The 23,606-nt window shown below is 44.3% G+C and overlaps 1 protein-coding gene across 1 annotated transcript in view; it reads right to left on the bottom strand.

Moving 5' to 3' along the window:
• Positions 1–1,229: 1,229 nt before the first annotated feature.
• Positions 1,230–23,606, bottom strand: part of PMEPA1 (prostate transmembrane protein, androgen induced 1) — an 87,449-nt gene continuing 65,072 nt past the window's right edge. Inside the window, exons 2-4 of the mRNA XM_089689672.1 lie at positions 9,651–9,805; positions 3,872–3,925; positions 1,230–2,313 (exon numbers count right to left, since the gene is read on the bottom strand). Of these exons, the coding sequence (XP_089545798.1) occupies positions 1,771–2,313; positions 3,872–3,925; positions 9,651–9,805 (752 nt within the window). The 3' untranslated portion in view covers positions 1,230–1,770. The remainder of the gene's footprint in view (positions 2,314–3,871; positions 3,926–9,650; positions 9,806–23,606) is intronic.

The following is a 23,606-nucleotide window of genomic DNA, read 5'->3' as shown; positions in this document are numbered from 1 at the left end:
TGTGAACTGGTGAAGCAACAACCAATATTCAGTTCAGGAAAAAACGTCACACATTTTACCTATTACCAGTCAGCAAAGCTAAAATAAAAGGTTAAGCAAGTAATTTTTGGTCGTGTTCATTGCACAAACAAAAATTGCCTTTCAAGTCCATAACATGATAATGACATTCTTCCTACTAATTCGTAGTGTCCATTAGGGAAACATACAACGAAAAAAGTAAAAAAAAAAAAATAAACAAAAGGAATAATAATCTCAAAGCAATTTATTATATTTCCAATTAAAGTCATAATTGGCCTAAATACTGTTTCTGGTCTCATAGGGAATGTTTGAACAGTACATTATGGGTCGTCTGAAAAAGGGATATTTGTAATGCAATTTTTTTTTTTTTGGCGCATTCATTCCTCCAACTGCCACAAGATTAAACTTCCATACCAAAAACTTAGCAAAGTAGTTGTTCCCTTTAAAAACGTCAGTTACCTATGGACAGCGGAGGTAGCCACCTTGTGGGTGGGGATAATTAAATGTATAAAGTGACAGCATCGCTAAAATTTGGCAAAGTTTTTTTTTTTTTTTTTTTTTTTTTTTTTTTTTTAATTGTGATATCTAATAAAATGGCTTCCTTAAATGTCTATAGGTAACCAGTTTAATTTTAATGCACAGTGTGTAAAAAACATTTAATCAAGGCAGGGCAAAAACAAAAACATTTGCTGAAAAAAATAGAAGTCAACAAGTTGTAGTTTCAAAACCAGATCAAAAATTCTGAATGCATCCTTGCGACCCAAGACAATGACAGCCAAACTGTATTGAAAAAAAAAAAAAAAATCAAAAAGCTAAAAAATTGATTAGCGCTGCACATATCCCTTTTTTTTTTTTTTCTTTTTTTTTTTTTAAAGTCATTTGTCACTTCTATTTTGGGTTGTTTGTGGTAGACTTGATACATTGTTTCTAACACAAGCACTGGTATAGTCATATCAAAAAATAGTGCAAAATTTAAATATTTATATAAATAATCCTAAAACTGCTGTTTTTCTCTCTCACCATTATACAACACACTTTTTGAGTTGGCACTCAAACAACCCTCCCACCCACCCCAATCCCCGAGAAAAAAAAAAAATTTAAAAAAATCCGTTTGCTCTTTAAAACTTTTTTTTTTTTGTCCATTTCTGATGCAAACATCCCAAAAATGTATAGGCCCTTTTCTAATACAAAAATACACTTCCCCTCACTCATACTTTTTCTCTTTTAATTTTTTTATATATATATTGCAAGACTTTTAAACAAATAGTTTTTTTGTGCAAATATTTCAGGATTTGTTTTCCTTAATGTTAAGTGAGCTATTAAGAAAAAAAAAAATAAAATATATAGATATAAGTTGGGTGGGGTATATAGGAACAAGCATACGCTGCTCTGCTTTAAAAAATAAAAAAAAAAATAAAATAAAAAAAAGAGCAACGGAGTTGAAGGATTTTTTTCAAGACATAGCTAAACATATAAACATTTTCAAGCTTCTTTCGCTTGTGCATTCAAACCAGACATAACAAGTAAATATTTATACAGCAAGGAGAGAACAAAAAGGGAAAAAAGGCTTTCCCCTTTCACCCCGACTTCCCCTTCAAAGTTTTTATTTTTCTGGTGCCCAAAAAGTTGCCAGACATACGCACAACAAAGTGGTATTGAGGGCCGAACTGACAACAAAACGGACCAGCTAGAAGTGCAGTGTTCTTTTTTTTTTTTTACGTTCGGTCTTTTTTTTTTTTTTTTTTTTCAATTCTAAAACGGCTGTCCTTTTTGCTTGTCCTTATCTTTGCTCCTTGACGCTGTGCTGTCGTGACCATTGCTTTGCAAATGTAGTCTGTTGTGTTCCAATATGGAGGGCGTGCCCATGTTTTGCTGCTGGTGCTGGTAAAAGGAGGATCCTGGGTAATGACCTATGACCTCGCTGTAAGTGGGAGGAGGACCTTCCATCCTGCCGTTGCTGCCGTAGGAAGTGGCGCTCACTCCGGAGTTGCTGCTGGGCGGACAGGGGCCTCCGTAGAGGGAGCTGTCGATTAAGTCACTGTCGAAGATTGTTCGGTTGGGGGGAGCCCGCACAGATTCTCGGTTCAGTTCCATCTGCTGCTCGGGGTCACGGAGCTGCAACGTACAGGGCCCCTGGTAAGGCGGTGGCTCCTCGCCATCCGATAGGGAGATGGTAGGCGGAAGGTCGATCTCGTGCTGTATGTATGGGTAGGTGGGCTGGAACCGGCTGAAGCGATCTCGCTGAAGGAAGGGTGGGATGCTGAGTCTGTCCGAGGGTCTAGGTGTGTATATGTGCTGTAGGGTTACAGGAAAACAATCCGTATTATTTGGAAGGCTTACAAAAATAATACAATAGGCAATACAGAAGCCACGGACGGGCCACAAAATATACTTCCTACACGTCCACCAATTTTAAAATCATTGTGAATGAAAACCATCTTGGCTCCTTTAAAGTGGTTGTAAACCTCAGAAATGAAATATTGACAAAGCATATTCCTCTATAGTGTGTATTTGTCTCAGTCCACAGTACTGTCATTTCTGTCTGCTGCTTCATTACTATCAGCATGAATCTCTTCTGACAAGTTTCCTGACACCAAGAGAAAAATGGTGACAGGGGAGGGACCTCCAGCAGATTGACAACCTCAGCTCTGTCCCTGTGTTCTGTGTGTGTATGGTGTCTCTTCCCTCCAATCAGCTCTCAGAGCTCTCCTTACTGAGCTCTGCAGACTGTAATTTCAATCATCCACCCACTTTTTTCTGAACTCTCAGAGAAGCTTTATAAATTCTGCACTTTGAACAGATGTAAAAGGACATATGGCTACAGATAAACAGGTACAACATATGTAAGATGATTTGTTTAATCTCTGTGTATCACCTGAGGCCAGTCACTTCTCTGTTTATATGGAAGGGTTTACAACCACTTTAAAGGATACCCAACATTGGGGATACTTGTGAATGCAACATTTCCAGGTATTTATTGCCTCTTGCAGAGAATACTCCTACTAACAATACCTCATTTGCTTTTTTCTCAGAAGGATGGCGCCATCCTTGTTCAAGCATCATTCAAAAGCTAAAAAAGCCACCCAAGACCAAGGCAGTCCAGACCAATCGGTCTATTTCTAGTTACCAAGATCACGGTGGCCGCTTCATGTTAAGAAACAATGTGCTGTGTTGTAGACTTAAAGGGGCACTCCACCCAAAAGGGGAAGTTCCGCTTAAAGGCTTTGTCCCCCACTCCCCGTTAAGGATTGGCACCTTTGGGGAGCGGGTACCCAAATTTGACAGGTACCCGCTCCCACTTTCGCTGCAATCGCCTAAGGCAGGGGTTGGCAACCTGCGGCACTCTAGCTGTTGTGGAACTACATTTCCCATGAGGCATTGCAAAGATTACAAAACTGACAGTTACAGCTATGACTTGCAGAGGCATGATGGACATTGTAGTCCTGCAAGAGCTGGAGAGCCGCAGGTTGCCTACCCCTGGCCTAAGGCGATCAGAAGCACAAGTTGCCCTCCACGTAGTACTCTGGGATCGGTCACGTGTCCCAGAAGACTACAGGACCATTCATGAAGCGCAGCGTTACTTGCGCATGCGCAGTGGGCACCCGGATGTGAAGCAAGCTGTCACACTGAAGATGCCGGCACACAAACAATGCCACACAAGTTCATTCTACACATACCTAAAATATAATGAAAATATAACCATTTCCCAGAAACTGTCAACTACCCCTACCCCTATGTATGATAGAAAAAAAGTAACTGAACAAATTTGATGACAATTATGAAAATTGCACCATTTTTATGTTTCTTTGAAGAGACCCTGCCTCAGATCAAAGCATTCAGTGGGCCATCTTACCTCTGCTACGCCGTTTCCTGAAACTGTGCTGTCTGAAGGCCACAGGCTTCCTTCCTGCAACAACAACAAAAAAAAAAAAACTTGTATGAGCGTCTCGTGAAATGACTGTTCCCTACTCAGGAAACAGACTGACCGGTCAAACACCCTTTAGTGCATGCAAAATGTAGAGGAACATCTTTCCTCCTCCTAAAAACAGGCTAAATGTGTTGTTTTATCTCCAGTCAGCTGTGAAAAATGACTATGGAAATGCCCCCCCCCACAGGGCAAAGAGTTAAGGGTTCATTTTGTCTAGGGCAGTGATAGGCAACCCTGACACTCCATCATGCCTCTGCCTCTAGGAATCTTGAAAATACCCCACAGGATTTCTAGTCTCACCATAGCTGGAGTACTGAGGTTGGTCTAGGGAAGAGGTCTCCAAACTTGCTAAACAAAAGGCCAGTTTACGGACCTGCAGACTTTAGGGGGGCCGGACTGTGGCCATCGGGGGGGTACAAAATGTTCCGGCATCAGTGGAAGTAAGCAATCTCTCAATAGTAGTAGGAATAGCGCCCCATGGTTCATGTAATTGGAAGGAATAGTGCATCATCGTTCATGTCATTGGAAGGAATAGCGCACCATCGATGTCATTGGAAGGAATAGTGCATCATCGTTCATGTCATTGGTAGGAATAGCGCCCCATGGTTCATGTAATTGGAAGGAATAGTGCATCATCGTTCATGTCATTGGAAGGAATAGCGCACCATCGATGTCATTGGAAGGAATAGTGCATCATCGTTCATGTCATTGGAAGGAATAGTGCATCATCGTTCATGTCATTGGAAGGAATAGTGCATCATCGATGTCATTGGTAGGAATAGCACACCATTGTTGATGTCATTGGAAGGAATAGTGCATAATCGTTCATGTCATTGGTAGGAATAGCGCACCATCGTTGATGTCATTGGTAGGAATAGTGCACCATCGTTTATGTCATTGGTAGGAATAGTGCATCATCGTTTATGTCATTGGTAGGAATAGTGCATCATCGTTCATGTCATTGGTAGGAATAGCGCATCATCGTTGATGTCATTGGTAGGAATAGTGCACCATCGTTGATGTCATTGGTAGGAATAGTGCATCATCGTTGATGTCATTGGAAGGAATAGCACACCATCGTTTATGTCATTGGTAGGAATAGTGCACCATCGTTTATGTCATTGGAAGGAATAGCGCATCATCGTTTATGTCATTGGAAGGAATAGTGCACCATCGTTGATGTCATTGGTAGGAATAGTGCACCATCGTTGATGTCATTGGTAGGAATAGTGCACCATCGTTGATGTCATTGGTAGGAATAGTGCACCATCGTTGATGTCATTGGAAGGAATAGTGCATCATCGTTGATGTCATTGGAAGGAATAGTGCATCATCGTTGATGTCATTGGAAGGAATAGTGCATCATCGTTGATGTCATTGGAAGGAATTGTACACCATTGTTGAAGTCATTGGTAGAAACTGTGTTGTTCATTGGTGAAGTGAACATATTGCCCCAAGGGCCAGATAAAAGCAAGCAAAGGACTACATCCGGCCCCCTGTCTTCAGTTTGGAGACCACTGGTCAAGGGGATAGGGAATAAAAAGAAATACTTACCTTGTTTCTCAGGTCACCTAAGTTCTTCATCGCCTCTGGTCCTCTATTTTCTCGCATAGAATGCAGAACCACTGGTCCTACATTCCACAGGGTGATGTCAGAGAGACCATAACCAGATGAGTGACAATGAGGAACCACTTCCTAAGACTGGTTGTACGGTGAGGAGGAAGCCTGCAGAAGCATGGAATGAGGCAAGAATTTCACCTTACTTCTTACCCCCTGGACTAAACCAACAGTTAACCCTTGCACCACAGAAAAGTGCAACCTACATAGTCATTCTTGACTGCTGACTTTAATGTTTAATAAAATTCTGCCCAATGCCAAGAGCGCAGCACTTGTAGAGACTGAAGCAGATTGCACCCATTGAGCTGGAGATTAAATGAAACAGAACGCTGCAGAAATGTAGAATACATACAAAACTTCAAAGTAATCCAACAAAGGTCAGAAGGCCAGCAATGGTAACCGCAATGTAAATCAGATGTTTTGGAACAGTATTACATTACCGAAACATCCAAATAACTCGACTATCAACTAATGGTTAATTTAACCACTTGCCCTCCAGAAGATTTACTCCCCCCTTCATGACCAGGCCATTTTCTGCTGGTTGGCACTGCGCTATTTCAACTGGTAATTGCGCGGTCATGCGATTCTGTACCCAAACAAAAATGATGTCCTTTTTGCAACACAAATGGAACTTTCTTTTGGTGGTATTTGATCACCTCTGAGGCTTTTACTTTTTGCGCTATTAACCGATAAAGACCAAAAATTTTGAAAAAAAACAATACTTTTCACTTTTGGTTATAAAAAATATCCAATAAAATCAAAGTTAGTGATAAATTTAGGCCAAATCTCAATACGTGTATATTAATTGATTTGTGTAAAAGTTATAGCGTCTACAAACTATGGAATATGTATTGGAATTTACGTAGCTTTTACTTTCTGACTGCCTATCACATTTCTTGAGGTGCTAAAATTCCAGGGCAGTACAAACCCCCCCCCCCCCCCCCCGTATGACCCCTTTGTGGAAAGCAGACACCAAGGATTTTGCAGAGAGGCATGTTGAGTCCATGGAACATATTTTTTTTTTCACAATTTTTTATTTTACACAAAGTTGTCACTTTGATGATATATTGCTCATGCATGCCATGGTGGAACACCCCAAACACATTCTTCTATTTATCCTTAGTATGGGGATACCACGTGTGAGACTTTTTGGCAGCCTAGGTACATACAGGCCCCCAAAATCCAATGACCACCTCCAGGCTTTCAAAGGGCATATTTCCTCCTCGCTTCCTCACGATCACCGTTTCGGAGGCTCTAAAATGTCAGGATAGTACAAACACCCCCTCCCCCCCAAAAAAATGACCCCTTTTTGGAAAGTAGGCACCCCAATGAATTTGATAAGAGGCATGATAAGTATTTTACAGATATCATTTTTGTCACAGGGTTTTAAAAAGAAAAAAAAACAAACACAATTTTCTTTCTTCGTTTTCCAAAAACATGTGGAAACAAATGAGATCTGCAAAATACTCACCATGCCGCTTATCAAACACCTTGGAGTGTCTAGGTTCCAAAAAGGGGTCACATTTGGGGAGGGGGTGTACTATCCTGGCATTCCAGGGCCATCATTAGAAGCTTTTGCCGCTCTTGAAGACCAAGCCTTTTCTGACACTTTTTGCTCACATGAAAAAATTTTTGCTAGATAATTACTTTGAACCCGCAAAAATTATATATGTTTTTTTTTAAAGCAGAGGCCCTAGAGAATAATACGGTGGGTGTTGAATTTTTTTTTATGGCACACATTTGCGCGGCAATTTTTCAAACGCAAATTGTTTGGTAAAAATACACTTTAGAATTTTAATGCATAAAAACACAATATATTGCCCAATTGTTTAGTACATTATAAAAGATGATGTTACACCGAGTAAATAGATACCAAACATGACATGCTTTATAATTGCGCATGCCGGTGCAATGGCAACAAAGTACATCCATTTTCATTATCGAAATGTGATGCTTTAAAAGCCTTTACATGTCACCAATTTATATTTAGAGGAGGTCTAGTGCTAGAATAACTGCCTCGATCTGATGTTCATGTTGATACCTCACATGCACGGTGCAACCGCTGCTTACATACCGTCATGGGGTCACTGTGCACGGGGGCTTTTTTTTCGGTATTTTGATTTATAATTTTTACACCGTTCCTATATTTTTTAATCACTTTTATTGCTGTCACAGGGAATGTAAATATCCCCTCTGACTGCAATAGGCATTGACCGGTATTCTTTGAGAAATTAATAGACTCTACAGTAGATATCTCCTCTGTCCTTACATCATCTGATCTCACCAAGATCGGTGTGATCAGATGCTTTCCCAATTTACAAATGGCGGCGTTTATATCCTACAAAACTGAAATGATGAAATGCTGGCAGCTTCCGATTTCTTAGACTAGAGAGATGATTGAAGCCATTCTGGTCTCTGATCAGCTCTATTGTCAGCCACCGAAACGTCCGGCTGCATTCTCGGATTCCCCTGTGGGACAGAAGAGCCCAAGAAAACTGTGGAAGGCAGCAGCGGGATGTCCCTTACCGCTGCTTGTAAAAATTCAGCAGCTAATTCGCCACTAGGATTGCTTTTACATGAAAGCCAACCGCCATCTGAAAAAAAAACGATACCAGGAAGATGCCTGTAGCTGAAGGAATCAGCCCGGTATAACCAAAGTCCAGCAACGTACCAGTACATTGCTGGTCCATGCTGGGCATATTAACAGAAGAGAACATGGGCATACGATGAATCGGGTTTGTGGACCAATATGACCGCAATTCATTCTTTTCTGTAATGCACATGTTGAATGTAAGTCCCAAAAAAGTTTTAAATTCAGAAAGTGATAGGTTTCCATGCAAATTGTCTGGCAAGAGCTGGATTTGGGTAAGCGGCCATCTATTGTTGTGTGTGTAAATTGCCTTGGCCCACAATCAATTGGAACAAATCTGGGAAAAACAGTGGAGGTGCTAAACGCTAGTCCTGGCAGTGAACAGGGCTGATCCTGCTAACACTGCGTTTGTTTGTGATCAATATATTGATCTGTACAAATACTTTATTAGTAATGGCGGTGATCAGCGACCTAGTGTGCGAGTGCGATCATGTGCGGGCAATCTAATGCTAGCTGACCCTGGCTGGTAGGGGCGCTTACTGACCCAGAAGTTATCTGATGTCGCTAGTGGCAGGAATGCAGTGATCAGTGAAAAATTGCTAATCTAACGTGTGTGTAAAATATAGTGGTGCTTTTACTCGGTGCCATGCCCTCTCTTCTCTTCCTGGACCGACTGAGGGGGCAACAGGGGGCGCAGGTGCGTTCATTCCCCAAAATAGTAGGCAGCGCAAGATTACGTCGCTTTGCCAAGAGCTGCTGCTCACCCGTAAAATGCGGGTAAACGGTTGGCAAGTAGTTAAAAAAAAAAAAAATTACCCTTCTAATTGAAAAAAAAAAATTCTCAATATGGTATATTTTATTAACATTTTTTTTTAAACTTTTAAAAAATTTTTTTATTTTAATACTTTTAATCAGAATAGTACAATGTGGGGGGGATCAGGGATTTATTTATTTATTTATTTTACACTTTGCATTGCAGGAGAAATGATTTTTATTCCTTCAGCAAAGCAAAGCTTGGTGTCATGAACCTAATTCCTGAACTGTCATCATTGAGTTGTTTTTGACAGATCAAGATAGTGATCTGTGATTGGCTGGAGCTGGTCACATGGCACAGGGTGCTGTGATTGGCCGCATGTATCATGTGACAGCTGTGGGTCAACCACAGCTCACTAGGAAGAGAAGCAGAGCTGTTATGAATGAGATTGATTCATACCAGCTTTGCCTGCATAGCGATCACATGATCACTGGGTCCCGTTCACCGGGATCTTCTTTCCCCTGTGTCCGCCGGACTCAGCAGTCGTAGTGGGGGAGCGCTGTGTGCCTGCTCAAGCGCACGGTGCCTCCTTGTGTTAGTACAGCCAGAGCGATGTACGGGTATCTTGCTTTGCCTGTAGCTGCCGTAGTACATTGTGGTCCGGAAGCGGTCAATTTACCAAACAAAACTGATGAACTGATTGGCCAAAGCTTTTGCCAACAGGTTGCAAGAAACTTCCTTACCGAAGACAGGTTCTCTTCTCGCCTCCTCCCTTGGCTGTGTCGGTGAATGAACGACCGTGCTGAAAGCTTGTAGTGATTGAGGAGACACGTTATTACCACGACCATAACCATCATGACCACCACAATGATGATTATCTGAACGAACTCCAGCTCCGCTGCAAACAGAAAAAGGGAAGATAACTCAACTGTCCAGTTTACAGGAAACTAAGCATCATAAAAGTAAACAATCAATAAATAAACCTGTTATATGGATTGAAAGAGCCCGTCCACTCATTTGTATGAAGTCTTTGTTACTTTGTTTTTAGCCAATACCTCTTCTCAGTTCCAAAACGGTCTACGGAAATACTCTGCACTGCTGGAGGACTCCGCTCCTTCCTCTATAACTCTCCCCTCCTGAAATACTCTGCGCTGCTGGAGGACTCCGCTCCTTCCTCTATAACTCCCCTCTCCTGAAATACTCTGCTCTGCTGGAGGACTCCGCTCCTTCCTCTATAACTCCCCTCTCCTGAAATACTCTGCACTGCTGGTGGACTCCGCTCCTTCCTCTATACCTCTCCTCTCCTGAAATACTCTGCTCTGCTGGAGGACTCCGCTCCTTCCTCTATAACTCTCCTCTCCTGAAATACTCTGCTCTGCTGGAGGACTCCACTCCTTCCTCTAACTCTCCTCTCCTGAAATACTCTGCTCTGCTGGAGGACTCCGCTCCTTCTTCTATAACTCTCCTCTCCTGAAATACTCTGCACTGCTGGAGGACTCCGCTCCTTCCTCTATAACTCTCCTCTCCTGAAATACTCTGCACTGCTGGAGGACTCCGCTCCTTCCTCTATAACTCTCCTCTCCTGAAATACTCTGCACTGCTGGAGGACTCCTCTCCTTCCTCTATAACTCCTCTCCTGAAATACTCTGCACTGCTGGAGGACTCCGCTCCTTCCTCTATAACTCTCCTCTCCTGAAATACTCTGCACTGCTGGAGGACTCCGCTCCTTCCTCTATAACTCTCCTCTCCTGAAATACTCTGCTCTGCTGAAGGACTCAGCTCCTTCCTCTAACTCTCCTTGCCTTTCCTGAACTCTCCACTCTTTAACCCTCCTCTTCTGAAATACTGTTGGAGGTCTCTGACCCTTCCACTATTCAAGGCACTTCACACAAGTAAACAGTTGGCCAGTCCAGACTGACACTGTGGGGGAACATTACCCGGCTAGGTTGGATTGCACTCATAAGGTGCATTTTGGAGTGTCTGAAAGCCCTTTAAACTTCCACAGACAAACCCCATAACATACAGGCAATATACGCATGCTTGTAAATAGTACACATCACTTCAAACATAACCTACATATCCGACCACCTTCCTAAGTCCATGGCCACGTTGAGTGTCTGCCTGAAGCTAGAGGCCTACTCTGACCTTTAAGGTGCTTTGTTACAATACCCAGACACTGAAAGCCTGCCAACTCCAACACTATAAACACAGGCGTCTGGGAGAGTTGGTGATAACCCATCTAATCATTAACCAATAAAGAAAAACAGCCTTTGTTGCCAAAACGTAAAGACACGACATTTAAAGGCTCTTGTGGTTTTTAATGCTAGAACTTTGCTCCACTTGAATCCCTTTTTTCTTATAAATTCTCCAGTCAAGAATCACACATTATGAAAGGAACGTAACACGGCTTTCAATCAAATTTATTTTAAGATTTGGAAGTCCATAATGTGTGACACCGGCCTTTTATTTGTTGGGTAGGTGCATCGTGGTGCGGCGGCAGAAAACACACAAAGTCCTGATTTGTCAAACAACAATGAATTACAGAACTTCTCAAACAGTACAAACAAGCCCGGTGGGGAAGCTTACCCGACCGGGGCATTGACAACAGTTCAGAACAGAGTCAGCGGCATGGAGATCTGACTGTAGACAGAGTCTGTCATAAGGAGCGGAGCATGGCCTGGCCAGTCCAACCCAAAGGGGAGCTTCCTGAAGGAGTAGACATAGGCCCTACTCTTTCGCTACTCCACCAAAACCTTTGCCTACCACTAGTGCTGTCAATTACAGACGGGTAGCCAGTCCCTATACTAGCCATTCGCATAAAGCACGCCAATTCCTGGCGGCAGGGACTTAAAAGATTCTGCATAGGCAAAGATGGCTGAAAGGGTCACCTGGGTTCGGCACATCTAGCCGTTTCACTGCTCCAGGGAACCGAGAAAACCATAGAGAAATCTAGTTTCTCCCGACGTCCTCCTCTAGCTGCACTGCCGTTTCAGACGTGCACCACCTGTAGTGGAGAGTGTACACTGCACCTGCCTACAAACTCACTATTTCACCATCATCACTGAAGCCATCCATGGCGCTCAGGTCTTTCTAATATGCAAGCCAAGCAAGGACCTGATGGAAGCCTCAAACTGCAATTAGGGGAACCGAAAACCCAAAAGGGACAGTGTTGAAAGTTTTTTTTATTATTATATCTTTTATTAGGTTTTATTTCTTTAAAATACAAAAAAAACACAAAAAACACAACATCAAACATAGGTTGGGAAAAGAAAACACAATTACAAGCTTCTCCCATGCATCCCAAATAACTCATATCGTATTTTCCCTCACCCCTCCACATTCCCTAAAATTCTAAAACTGCACCACTTTCCTTGTTTCTAACCTTCGTCATCATCAGTCTATATCGGTGTTCCCTTCCTCTTGTCCCCTCTGTGGGCACTCCTACAACCTCCCCTCACTACTCATTTACTTACCTTCCAAGTAGATCCACATATCTTTTAGTTGTTTTAAAGCCCAACCACTGACTCCATGTTTTCCTAAATTTTTCCATTTTATCCTCTTCAATAGGACACAGTTCCTCCATTCTATAAATATCATCCACTCTATCAACCCAATCGTTTATACTTGGAGGATCAGGGACAAGCCAAAATGTAGGGATCGGGCCCTTAGCCACACTAACTATTCTTGCGCAACTTGGTCAAAGATTCTTATTTATAAAATAAACAGCTCCACGGATCCCTCCGTATAATAGTCCCACATATCTCCGGAACATTTATTTGAGATACTTGTATAGCGCCGTCAATTTACGCAGCGCTTTACATATGTATTGTACATTTACATCGGTCCCTAACCCTCAAGGGGGGGTACAATCTACGGTCCCTAACCCTCAAGGGGGGGTACAATCTACGGTCCCTAACCCTCAAGGGGCGTACAAAGGTCCCTAACCCTCAAGGGGCGTACAATCTAAGGTCCCTAACCCTCAAGGGGTGTACAATCTAAGGTCCCTAACTCACATTCATACATACACATACTAGGACCAATTTAGACAGGAGCCAATTCACCTACCAGCATGTCTTTTGGAGTGTAGGAGGAAACCGGAGTACCCGGAGGAAAGACGCGCAGGCACAGGGAGAACATGCAAACTTCAGACAGGTGGTGCCGTGGTTGGGATTCGAACCAACGACCTGAGTACTGCCAGGCGGAAGTGCTAACCATTTAGCCACCGTGCTGCCCATGTTTTAATATAGAAACTCTTGAAAAGTGGTTTTATTCCCCGAAAGAAATTAAGTGTTCAACTGAAACACATTTCAATCGAATTGCTCAGATGAAATTGTGCATTAACAAACACCATAGACGCAACACATTTATGAGTACTAAAGTTTGTATGACAACAAATGGCAGAAGAAGAAATGGGAAATTCTGAGTAGAACTGGTATTTTTCGGGGGGTTTTTTTGTTAGAAGAGCCAATTGCATGAAAGATCTGAAGACGTGTGTCGGAATAAGTCCATTTCCCTCTCATCTGAACACAATGCCCATGTTATGCGAAGCAACAATCCTTTTGGCAGGAGCAGTTGACACGGCTAAATGGGAAGATCTTTTTCCAAGCTTGGCTTGGGGCAGAAATGTGTTGAATGTTTTTATTTTTCATTACTGCCAAGCAGCAAGACGGGCCACACAGAACTAACACTAGTGTGCATGTAAAGCTTCGGCCTTTCCACGGATACAACATGGACATTGCCTAAGCTACCCGATGACTGACTGCATTTAGAGACTTCATACAGCTCGTGGTTTTAAAACAAAACCCTTCAATTTCCGTAAAGACCGGGGACCTTTAGCGGGGCCGGCAGGAGTTGCAGTCGCACAGTGCGGCAGTGATTAAAGCCTCTTATATGTTGGCAGTGGCTGTGGTTTGCTACTCTCTCAGAGTACATTTCACATGTAATTGCCCTGCCCTTGTCAGGCCGACCAGTGATTCACAGACTCGGGAGCTGGCAGCGATATAAAGAGTCCTTTAATGTAGGATCCAGCCCTTGGGAGTGCGCTCCCCTCCTCCCCTATAGCCGAGACAGCCTGGGAGCAGACACTACAAGTTCAGTACAGCTCGCCCCCTCAGCCTTGGCAAATAACTGCACTAACTACCAGTGTCCTCAGTGTGACAACAGACTCTCCTACATGCTCAGCTGCAGAAAACGGCTTGGAACTAAACCAGGGGTCTCCAGCCGCTCCAGTATGAGGGCCACATTATATAACAAAAACTACATTTATGAATAAAATGTAAATAAATGAACCTGCTTCATGAAATAACCTCATATTAGAAGGCCTCCATCACACCAAAAGTTCTACCATCACTTCAGAGTCCCTCTTACATCAGGGCCCCCCTCCAAAGAGACCAACTGACTTGATTCCTCAGTTTTTGAACAGAGTCTGAGAACATGTCACTTACCCTAGCTGCATGCCGGATAAAATCTTGTGGTGGGTCATGGATTAGAGACCCTCGGTCTAAACCGGTGGTCTCCCAACTGTGGCCCTTTGCTTGCCTTTATCTGGCACTTGGGCCACTAATCCTCCCATTGAAATGAGACCCCCACTGACAAACAATGGGGCACTGATCTTCCTACTATTACCATGATGGGACACTATTCCTCCCACTGACACCAACGATGGGGCACTATTCCTCCCACTGATACCACTGATGGGACACTATTCCTCCCACTGACACCAACGATGGGGCACTATTCCTCCCACTGACACCAATGATGGGACACTATTCCTCCCACTGACACCAACGATGGGGCACTATTCCTCCCACTGACACCAATGATGGGACACTATTCCTCCCACTGACACCAATGATGGGGCACTATTCCTCCCACTGACACCAATGATGGGGCACTATTCCTCCCACTGATACCAATGATGGGACACTATTCCTCCCACTGACACCAATGATGGGGCACTATTCCTCCCACTGATACCAATGATGGGGCACTGATCTTCCTACTATTACCAATGATGGCGCACTATTCCTCCACTGACACCAATGATGGGGCACTGATCTTCCTACTATTACCAATGATGGCGCACTATTCCTCCCACTGACACCAATGATGGGACACTATTCCTCCCACTGATACCAATGATGGGGCCCTATTCCTCCCACTGATACCAATGATGGGGCCCTATTCCTCCCACTGATACCAATGATGGGGCCCTATTCCTCCCACTGATACCAATGATGGGGCCCTATTCCTCCCACTGATACCAATGATGGGGCCCTATTCCTCCCACTGACACCAACGATGGGGCACTATTCCTTCCACTGACACCAATGATGGGGCACTATTCCTCCCACTGACACCAATGATGGGGCACTATTCCTCCCACTGATACCAATGATGGGGCACTATTCCTCCCACTGACACCAATGATGGGGCACTGATCTTCCTACTATTACCAATGAAGGCGCACTATTCCTCCCACTGACACCAATGATGGGACACTATTCCTCCCACTGATACCAATGATGGGGCCCTATTCCTCCCACTGATACCAATGATGGGGCCCTATTCCTCCCACTGATACCAATGTTGGTGCCCTATTCCTCCCACTGATACCAATGATGGGGCCCTATTCCTCCCACTGATACCAATGATGGGGCACTATTCCTCCCACTGACACCAATGATGGGGCACTATTCCTCCCACTGACACCAATGATGGGGCACTATTCCTCCCACTGATACCAATGATGGGGCACTATTCCTCCCACTGATACCAATGATGGGACACTATTCCTCCCACTGATACCAATGATGGGGCACTATTCCTCCCACTGACACCAATGATGGGGCACTATTCCTCCCACTGACACCAATGATGGGGCACTATTCCTCCCACTGACACCAATGATGGGGCACTATTCCTCCCAATGATGGGGCACTATTCCTCCCAATGATGGGGCACTATTCCTCCCAATGATGGGGCATCGTTTACTTCCACTGAAGTTAAGGAATTTCCTACTCACATTGGCCACTTGGTAAATAGGACATTTGTTTAGAAGGTTTGCAGACCGTTGGTCTAAACCAGGGGTAGGCAAACCTGTGGCTCTCCAGCTGTAGTGGAACTACATTTCCCATGAGGCATTGCAAAGATTACAAAACTGACAGTTACAGCTATGACTTGCAGAGGCATGATGGAACTTGTAGTCCTGCAGCTCTCAGGTTGACTACACCTGGCCTAAACTATAATCCATACAAAATAAATAGGGGGCCAGGAGAGGTCTACATGACCAGCTTAAAGTAAAATTAACCTAATTGCTCATTACTTATAAGGGCCGCTCCATGCCTTGAAGTGCTATACTGCTCTGCACAGGTCTTTAGGGCAAAGGGCATTATCTAGTGATGTGAAATCACTGGCAATGCTTGCGGTAACTGGGTGAGATCTGGCCCTGCCTTGGCTTTCACACACCTAGTGGAGCAAAGGTCAGCAGTTTGTTCACGGTGAGATAGATATTTTGTACTCAAAATAAATACTTCCTATGTGCCCCACATACTTCTATTTCCAACCCTAGGTCCAATTAGAAAACAATGTTATGTTATTGGCACTTGGGAGCAGATGAATTGGCCTTCTCCAATATCACTATAGGTATAGAGCCCTAACTGCCTTCACCACTTGGGTTGACTGACCGTAGCTCAGGGAGGCACACAGGGTTCATCTGGTTAACATTTGACATGCCCAATGTTCCTGTCACATCTGAAGATAACCAAGCTATAAAATGAATGGCTAGAAATACATTTAGAATAACCAGGTAGTTGATTTAAAGAGCCATTGACACCACAAAGTCCAATAAATCCTCATCCTGATGTGGAGATCTCTAGGTCAAGAGCACAGCCCATCTTGCTACAAAGGATGTTTTGTCCCAGCTCCATCTAAAACTGAGGTAATCATTTCATTTGCAGGAGAGCCCCTAGTATAGCCACAACTCTCCTCCCTGCCTGCAGTGCCAATATGAGCTATGAGCAAGACAAGAGATGTCTAAGGGCCCATTCACACTCATGCATCGGGACACTGTCAATGGCACCCTAATGCACTACACAGCGCTCTGCACTCCACCACAATGCGCATAACGTGCGTTGTGATGGGCTGTTCTGTAAACAGGGTCATGTGCACTTACTCATTCCTAATTGGTGAAAGTGTTTGGTAGATATAGCGTGGTGCGGCGGCAGAGAACACAGAGTACCGGACTGCAGAAAACGATGTACTGGAGAACTTTCAGAACAGTACAACCAGGCGGGAAGCACACCCAACTGGGGAACTTTCAACAGTCAGAGCTGGAGACCGCGCCTGTCGACGAGAGCGGAGTGTAGCCTGGCTAGTCCAACCCAAAAGGGAGCTTGCTCTGTTGTAAGCTTTCCCTACTATCTTTAACAAACTCGTGCAGACTCCACCTCCACAACATCGCCAAAACCCACACGTTCCTAACTCCAGAAACCACTAAACAGCTCATCCACTCCCTCATCATATCACGACTCGACTACTGCAACTCCCTCCTCACTGGCCTGCCTAGTCGATGGCTATCCCCGCTTCAGTCCATCCTGAATACGGCTGCCAGACTCATTCACCTTTCCAACCGCTCTGTCTCCGCCACCCCCCTCTGCCAATCCCTCTGCTGGCTTCCGATTGCGCAACGGATCAAATGCAAAATCCTAACACTGACGTACAAAGCTGTCCACCATACTGCCCCGAACTACATCACTGACCTAATATCCAAGTACCACCCAACACGCACACTCCGCTCCTCACAAGACCTCCTTCTCTCTAGTTCCCTGGTCTCCTCCTCCCATGCCCGCCTCCAGGACTTCTCCAGGGTGTCACCCATCCTCTGGAACTCCCTGCCCCAACCCATCAGATTATCACCTACTCTCCTCTCCTTTAGGTGCACCCTGAAAACCCATCTCTTCAGGGAAGCCTACCCCACCCCCTGCTAACTTGCCAACCTCCTCCACTCTTCCTACCACTCCATCCCCCACTGCTATCTCCTCCTGTACCACTATCCCCTCCCTCCTAGATTGTAAGCTCGAAAGAGCAGAGCCCTCAATCCCCTCATGTATTGTATGGTTATTGTTCTGTCACATGTTCTGTCCCCCTCTGTAATGTACAGCACTGAGCGAACTATTGGTGCTTTATAAATATTGTATAATACTCCTCTGGAGCCTCCCCCTGCCGCTAGTGCTGTCCCTGACAGACGGGTGCTCTGTCCTTCCAGCCAATTCGCAAATGCTTGCCAAAACCTGGAGGCAAGGACTTAAGAAAAGACTCTGCATGACCCAAAACTTCCACCAGGGTCACCTGAATGGGTCACCAAGGATATAAGAGAAACCCAGATTTCTCCCACTTCCTACTCCAGCTGCATTTCCATTTCAGATGAGCACCACCTGCAGTGGAGAAAGTAGACTGCACCTGCCGACACACTGGCAGCCCATTCATAATGATTAGGTAGCCTTACCACAATGCACATTAATACTCCTCAACATATCACTTTGATATGAAAGAACCCCAAATGTCCACTGGGGATGTTATACTCCAGGAAGAGCCAGGAGTTTGGTTCTGTCATCTTTTCCGTTGCATCAAGCACACAGATGAGCAGAAAACTGGATAGGTCAACATGCTTCTGACAGAAAAATACGGAGGCAGTCACAGCATACTCTGTAAAAACCAACTGCCTGGCTGTCATGCCAACCCGCTTTTGTTTTTATCCAGTGATCTAGAACAAGTAGGCGGATAGAGACTTGCAATGGACTTTCCTGATTAGTAGATTTCCATCAAAGGATTGAAAGACAAAAAGCAATTCACCTTCAACGAAAACCATAAGTCAAAATGATCAGGTTCAGGGGTGTAGGCAGCTGAAATGGATAACTAATTCTTACTTTTGTTTGAGTATAGCTTGACCCGTCTCCAGCTGAGCCTATTGGGTTGGAAAGCCACCAAAAAAACTAGGCGGATTGAACGATGGAGCCAAGTTCTAGACATGTCCAAATATTGTCATCTGCCTAGAACGTGGGACCTACTGAAAATCTGGAATTTTTTTAAAATATATTTTAATTTAGATTTATGAAGAGACTCAACAACTCAGATGACATCATACTTTCTATCAGGGGCGGACTGACCATTTGGAAACTTGGGCACCGCCCGAAGTCAGTAGGGGGCCCCATGAGATGCCCCTGGTACCTTTTTCATAGGCTTTTTTGAGTTTGGGCAAGGACACAGGGGCCCCATGATCCCCTATTGCCTGGGGGTCCCATGAGTTGTCAGTCCGCCCCTGGGTGGGGGGTTGTGGATTGTTTAGTGTCATGTGGCTGCATCCCATTGTTCTTTTGTTTGTCTTGCTTTGGAGCAAACTATTATGGGATGTATGTATTTATGTGTATTGGCTTAGTGGGGAGTGTCTCCAGCAGCCCTCCCTCCTGATGGGACTGTCTGCTGGTGTGAAATTTGAATACCTGTGTCTCCTGTTACTAAATGTAGATTGCCCCGCCCTGTGTCATTGTGCTGGGACGGGGGGATTGGCCCCTGAGTGTATATCTCTTGTATCTGGGTTAAAATAAACTAGTCTACCTCCTGGCTTACTTCAAGACTGGTGTGGTCTAGTCTTGTACGGTCGGCTGTGGTGTCTGTTGTCGGTGTTCGGACAGGAAAGCGGTATTCTAACGGAAGTACTCAAGTGCAGTCTGGGGTCCATTCCGTTTCAGTATTTGATCCTGCCAGGTTTCCTCTTTCAACCTGACCACGTCAAAGATGGAAGCAGATCTGTGCTGCTTGGAGATAAAGGGAAGCCATGCCTAAGCACAGTTAGGGCAAGGACAAAAGGGGCCCATGACCCCTATTGCTCAGGGGCGCCATGAGTTGTCAGTCCACCCCTGCTTTCTATGATAATTTCTCATAGCATAGACACCAGAAATCTTTGATTCGATGTCTGGAAAAAGATGACAAACGTAGTCAGTAGACTGATTGCTGGACAACCACGGCTCAACCAGCGCACGGCTAAGATTGCCCGACTGCCTGAAGTTCTCTAAATTATAACAAGGCATCATTTAACGATAAGTAGAGGGAGACGGTCGGACAGATAGACGCTTGGTGAAATATGCCATCTCATGCCAGCCCATCGCCCTGCGGCAGGAGAGTGTAAACATTTGTATATCGCTACTCAGTGAAGCGTGGGCATCAGAGAGACTGGAATCAGAATCTAATCTTGTTAGCTCTGGCTGTCTGCGAGAAGAGACTAAGGGGAAATCATTGGGATTCTAGTCAACCCGCGCTTGCAACAGACGGCGATCTCGTCATTTCACTTCCAGAGGCCTTTTAAAAAAGTTTGGTCCTCAAGAAAAAAAAAAAGCTACAGGAAATGAAATGGATTTGCCATGCAAAAGATCTAGGGCAGCTAATTTTTCCCTCTTTCTTCTGCCAGAAGATTAGTAATTCTGTCCGACAGCACGTGACGCACACACCCCAACGCAAAATAACCACAGGGTGACACCATTACTGCAGCTTCCTGTATCTCCTCCCTGTCTGAGGAGTATGAATGAGCATCAGCAGACTGGATCAGGTCATCTCTATGCTCTCCTTACTACTGTAAACCACCTACAAATGCAATATGTGCAATGGGTTCGATCTGCTGCTTCTCAGACTTTCAGCTTTACTCCTGATCATTTATGAAGTTATAGAAGTTTCCGTAGAAGTTTAGGCTATAGAATAACTCGCCTCCTAAATGCTGCCTCCCCACTGCACTGCATAAAATGTATCATAAATAGAAATGAAAATACTTTATTTCCCTCTTTTTCAATGTGGTCATGTCGCCTGCAGCTGGCAGGAAGGACATCTAACCGTCCAACGCCTATAGCACCAGACTCTGGCGTGTGATGTCAGCGCTCTACAGAACTCGGCTCTGCACATTACAGAGGACTCGGGGCTTTGCAGTCACCTGAAAAATGAAGGTATGCTAAAATATATGCAGTGTAAACAGGGCCAGGGCAAGGGGTGGGTAGGAGGGGGGCTGTCCTAGGGACTGTGGCATCATGTGAGGTGGGCGGCACCACAAAGATTGGGGGGAGGGGAGATGTGTTGGGAGGGAGAATTGGGGGGAGCAGCAGGGGGTAAGAATTGCTCTAGGAGGGGGAATTTGGGGTGGTAGGAGTAGTGATTTTGGGGGGGTGGGAATTTGTGTTGGGAGGGGGGTCATGCTAGAATTTTGCTAGTAGGGTTGGTTTGGGGGCTATTTGTGGTAGAGGAGGAAATTTAGGGGGGAGGGAATTGTACTAGGAGTAGTATTGCTGGGGGGAAGGGAATTTGGAGTGGAGAGAAAGGATCTGCTTGGAGATAAAATTTTAGGGGTGGAAGATCTGCGCAGGGAGGAGGAATTTGAGAGGTAGAGGATCTGCGCTGGGAGGGGGAATTTGGGAGGTAGAGGATCTGCGCCGAAAGGGGGAATTTGAGGGGTAGAGGATCTGCGCCGGGAGGGGGAATTTGGGGGGTAGAGTATTTGTGCTCGGAGGGGGAATTTGAGGGGTAGAGGATCTGTGTTGGGAGGTGAAATTTGAGGGGTAGAGGATTTGTGCTCAGAGTGGGAGGGGATTTGTGCTGGGAGAAGGGGGGATTGAAGCTTAGAGGGTTAGTATGCAGATGAGTGCTTTTTGGTGGCAGGGGATTCTATTTTTGCGGACACAAAATACTTCTATATCTTTGGGGGGGTGCACAATTTGGCATTTTCACCCTAAAGTCTGGATGACCTTGTCCCAGCACTGAGCACAATGGGGAGGCGGTATTTAAAAGGTTCAGTGCTATATACCCTAAACTTCTACTTTAATAAACAGAATTTATTTTATCATTTAAAAACGCACATAACGATCTTTGACTGGACTGGAGCTAATTCACTACATGACAGCAGAAGCAGCGATCATTCCGATGCAACATTTTAGTCGGCGTAAATGTCACGTAGGTGCAGTAATGAAATTTTATGTCATGCTTAACCACTGCAAGCCTTTTTATGATGTGCAGATTTATTCTTGTTTTTTGGGAGGAAAATAAATGATGTAATTTGCATGTTTTCTCTCCATCACAAATCCAAAAACATAACGCTTCGGTCCTCATTTTAGAATAGCATCTCCTAGATTGTAAGCTCCCAGGATCAGGGCCCTCCTATCCCTCTTGTATTGATCTGTATTGTCTCCCGTTATATTGTAAAGCGCTGAGCAAACTGTTGGCGCCATAAATCCTGTATAATAATAATAATAATAATAATAATAGCATCTCCTAGATTGTCAGCTCCCAGGATCAGGGCCCTCCTATCCCTCTTGCATTGATCTGTATTGTCTCCCGTTATATTGTAAAGCGCTGAGCAAACTGTTGGCGCCATAAATCCTGTATAATAATAATAATAGCATCTCCTAGATTGTCAGCTCCCAGGATCAGGGCCTCCTTTCCCTCTTGTATTGAACTGTATTGTTGCTGTACTGTCTCCCGTTATATTGTAAAGTGCTGAGCAAACTGTTGGCGTAATATAAATCCTGTATAATAATAATAGCATCTCCTCATTTGAAGTTTGAAACCAACACTAATATTTTGGTGCTCCTACCAAAAAAAAAAACAAAAAAAACGACATTCTGCCTACCAAAAGAAAAAAACTATTTTAAAAACGCGAACATTTACTTTGTATCAAGATAAATATGACACTTGAATTGCACGGGATAGTTAAAAATTGAAGCACCCTGAATAATTAAAACTGCAATCCGAAAAGCCTCCGTTCATCAAATAGATCGTCCTCTTGTCTGCACGATGTGCCAAACCTAGGAGCCCGTTGATAGTCATCTTTTTTTCGCAAGTACGAGACTTGCAAAAATTATTTCTGATGAAAAAAAAAATAAAAAAATTACAAAGTATTTGTGAAATTTAAATATTTATATCCGAAGAATTTAAATGCTTTACTATCAGTACAAGGGTGATTATTTATATCCGAAGAATTGAAATGTTTTACGATCAGTACAAGGGTGATTATTTATATCCGAAGAATTTAAATGCTTTACGATCAGTACAAGGGTTACTATTTATATCCGACGAATTGAAATGTTTTACGATCAGTACAAGGGTTATTATTTTGTACAAATCGATCTGCCCTTCCGCTTTGCCCCAGTTCAAAGGGCAATTTGAGAAGGCTCTGCAAGAGGCAGATGTATGTATTCTGCCGGCAAGAGGAGCTGAAGTGTGACCGCGGCAGCCAGGCGCAGGCAGGAGCCAGTCCCTTCCAGACACGCGGAGGAGACCTATTTGCATAATGTCTAGACCGGCGGAACAGCTGCAGCTTGAAAAATAAACAGCATCTCCGAGCGCCGGGGCACCTGAAGGCAACGCCCACCAGGTGAGTGCCATACAGACGGCTAAACAATAAAAGCTTTTCATTTCATTATCTCTTTACTTTTTCCTTTTAACCATTCGACCTCTGGCACAGCACACGAATATGCCTTTTTTTTTTAACTTCTTCCTCCATCTTCAAAAACACAGCATGCTTCCTCAGGGGTGAGGCGGCAAGCCAAGAAACGTCGCCGCGCAGAAAACCTAAAATAAAAAAAACGTGGCGTTTGATGGCAGCGAAGCAAAACGTTTCAAGCTCCGAGCCGCGCGGTGAGAACGGATGACGGGTTAGGTGGGCT

The sequence above is a fragment of the Staurois parvus genome, unplaced genomic scaffold, assembly GCF_062004578.1.
Source record: "Staurois parvus isolate SC_StPar_1 unplaced genomic scaffold, SC_StPar_1.0 ptg000490l, whole genome shotgun sequence".
Classification (NCBI taxonomy): Eukaryota; Metazoa; Chordata; class Amphibia; order Anura; family Ranidae; genus Staurois; species Staurois parvus.
Note: the sequence above shows the minus strand (reverse complement) of the source record. Positions and strands in the feature narration are given on the sequence as shown.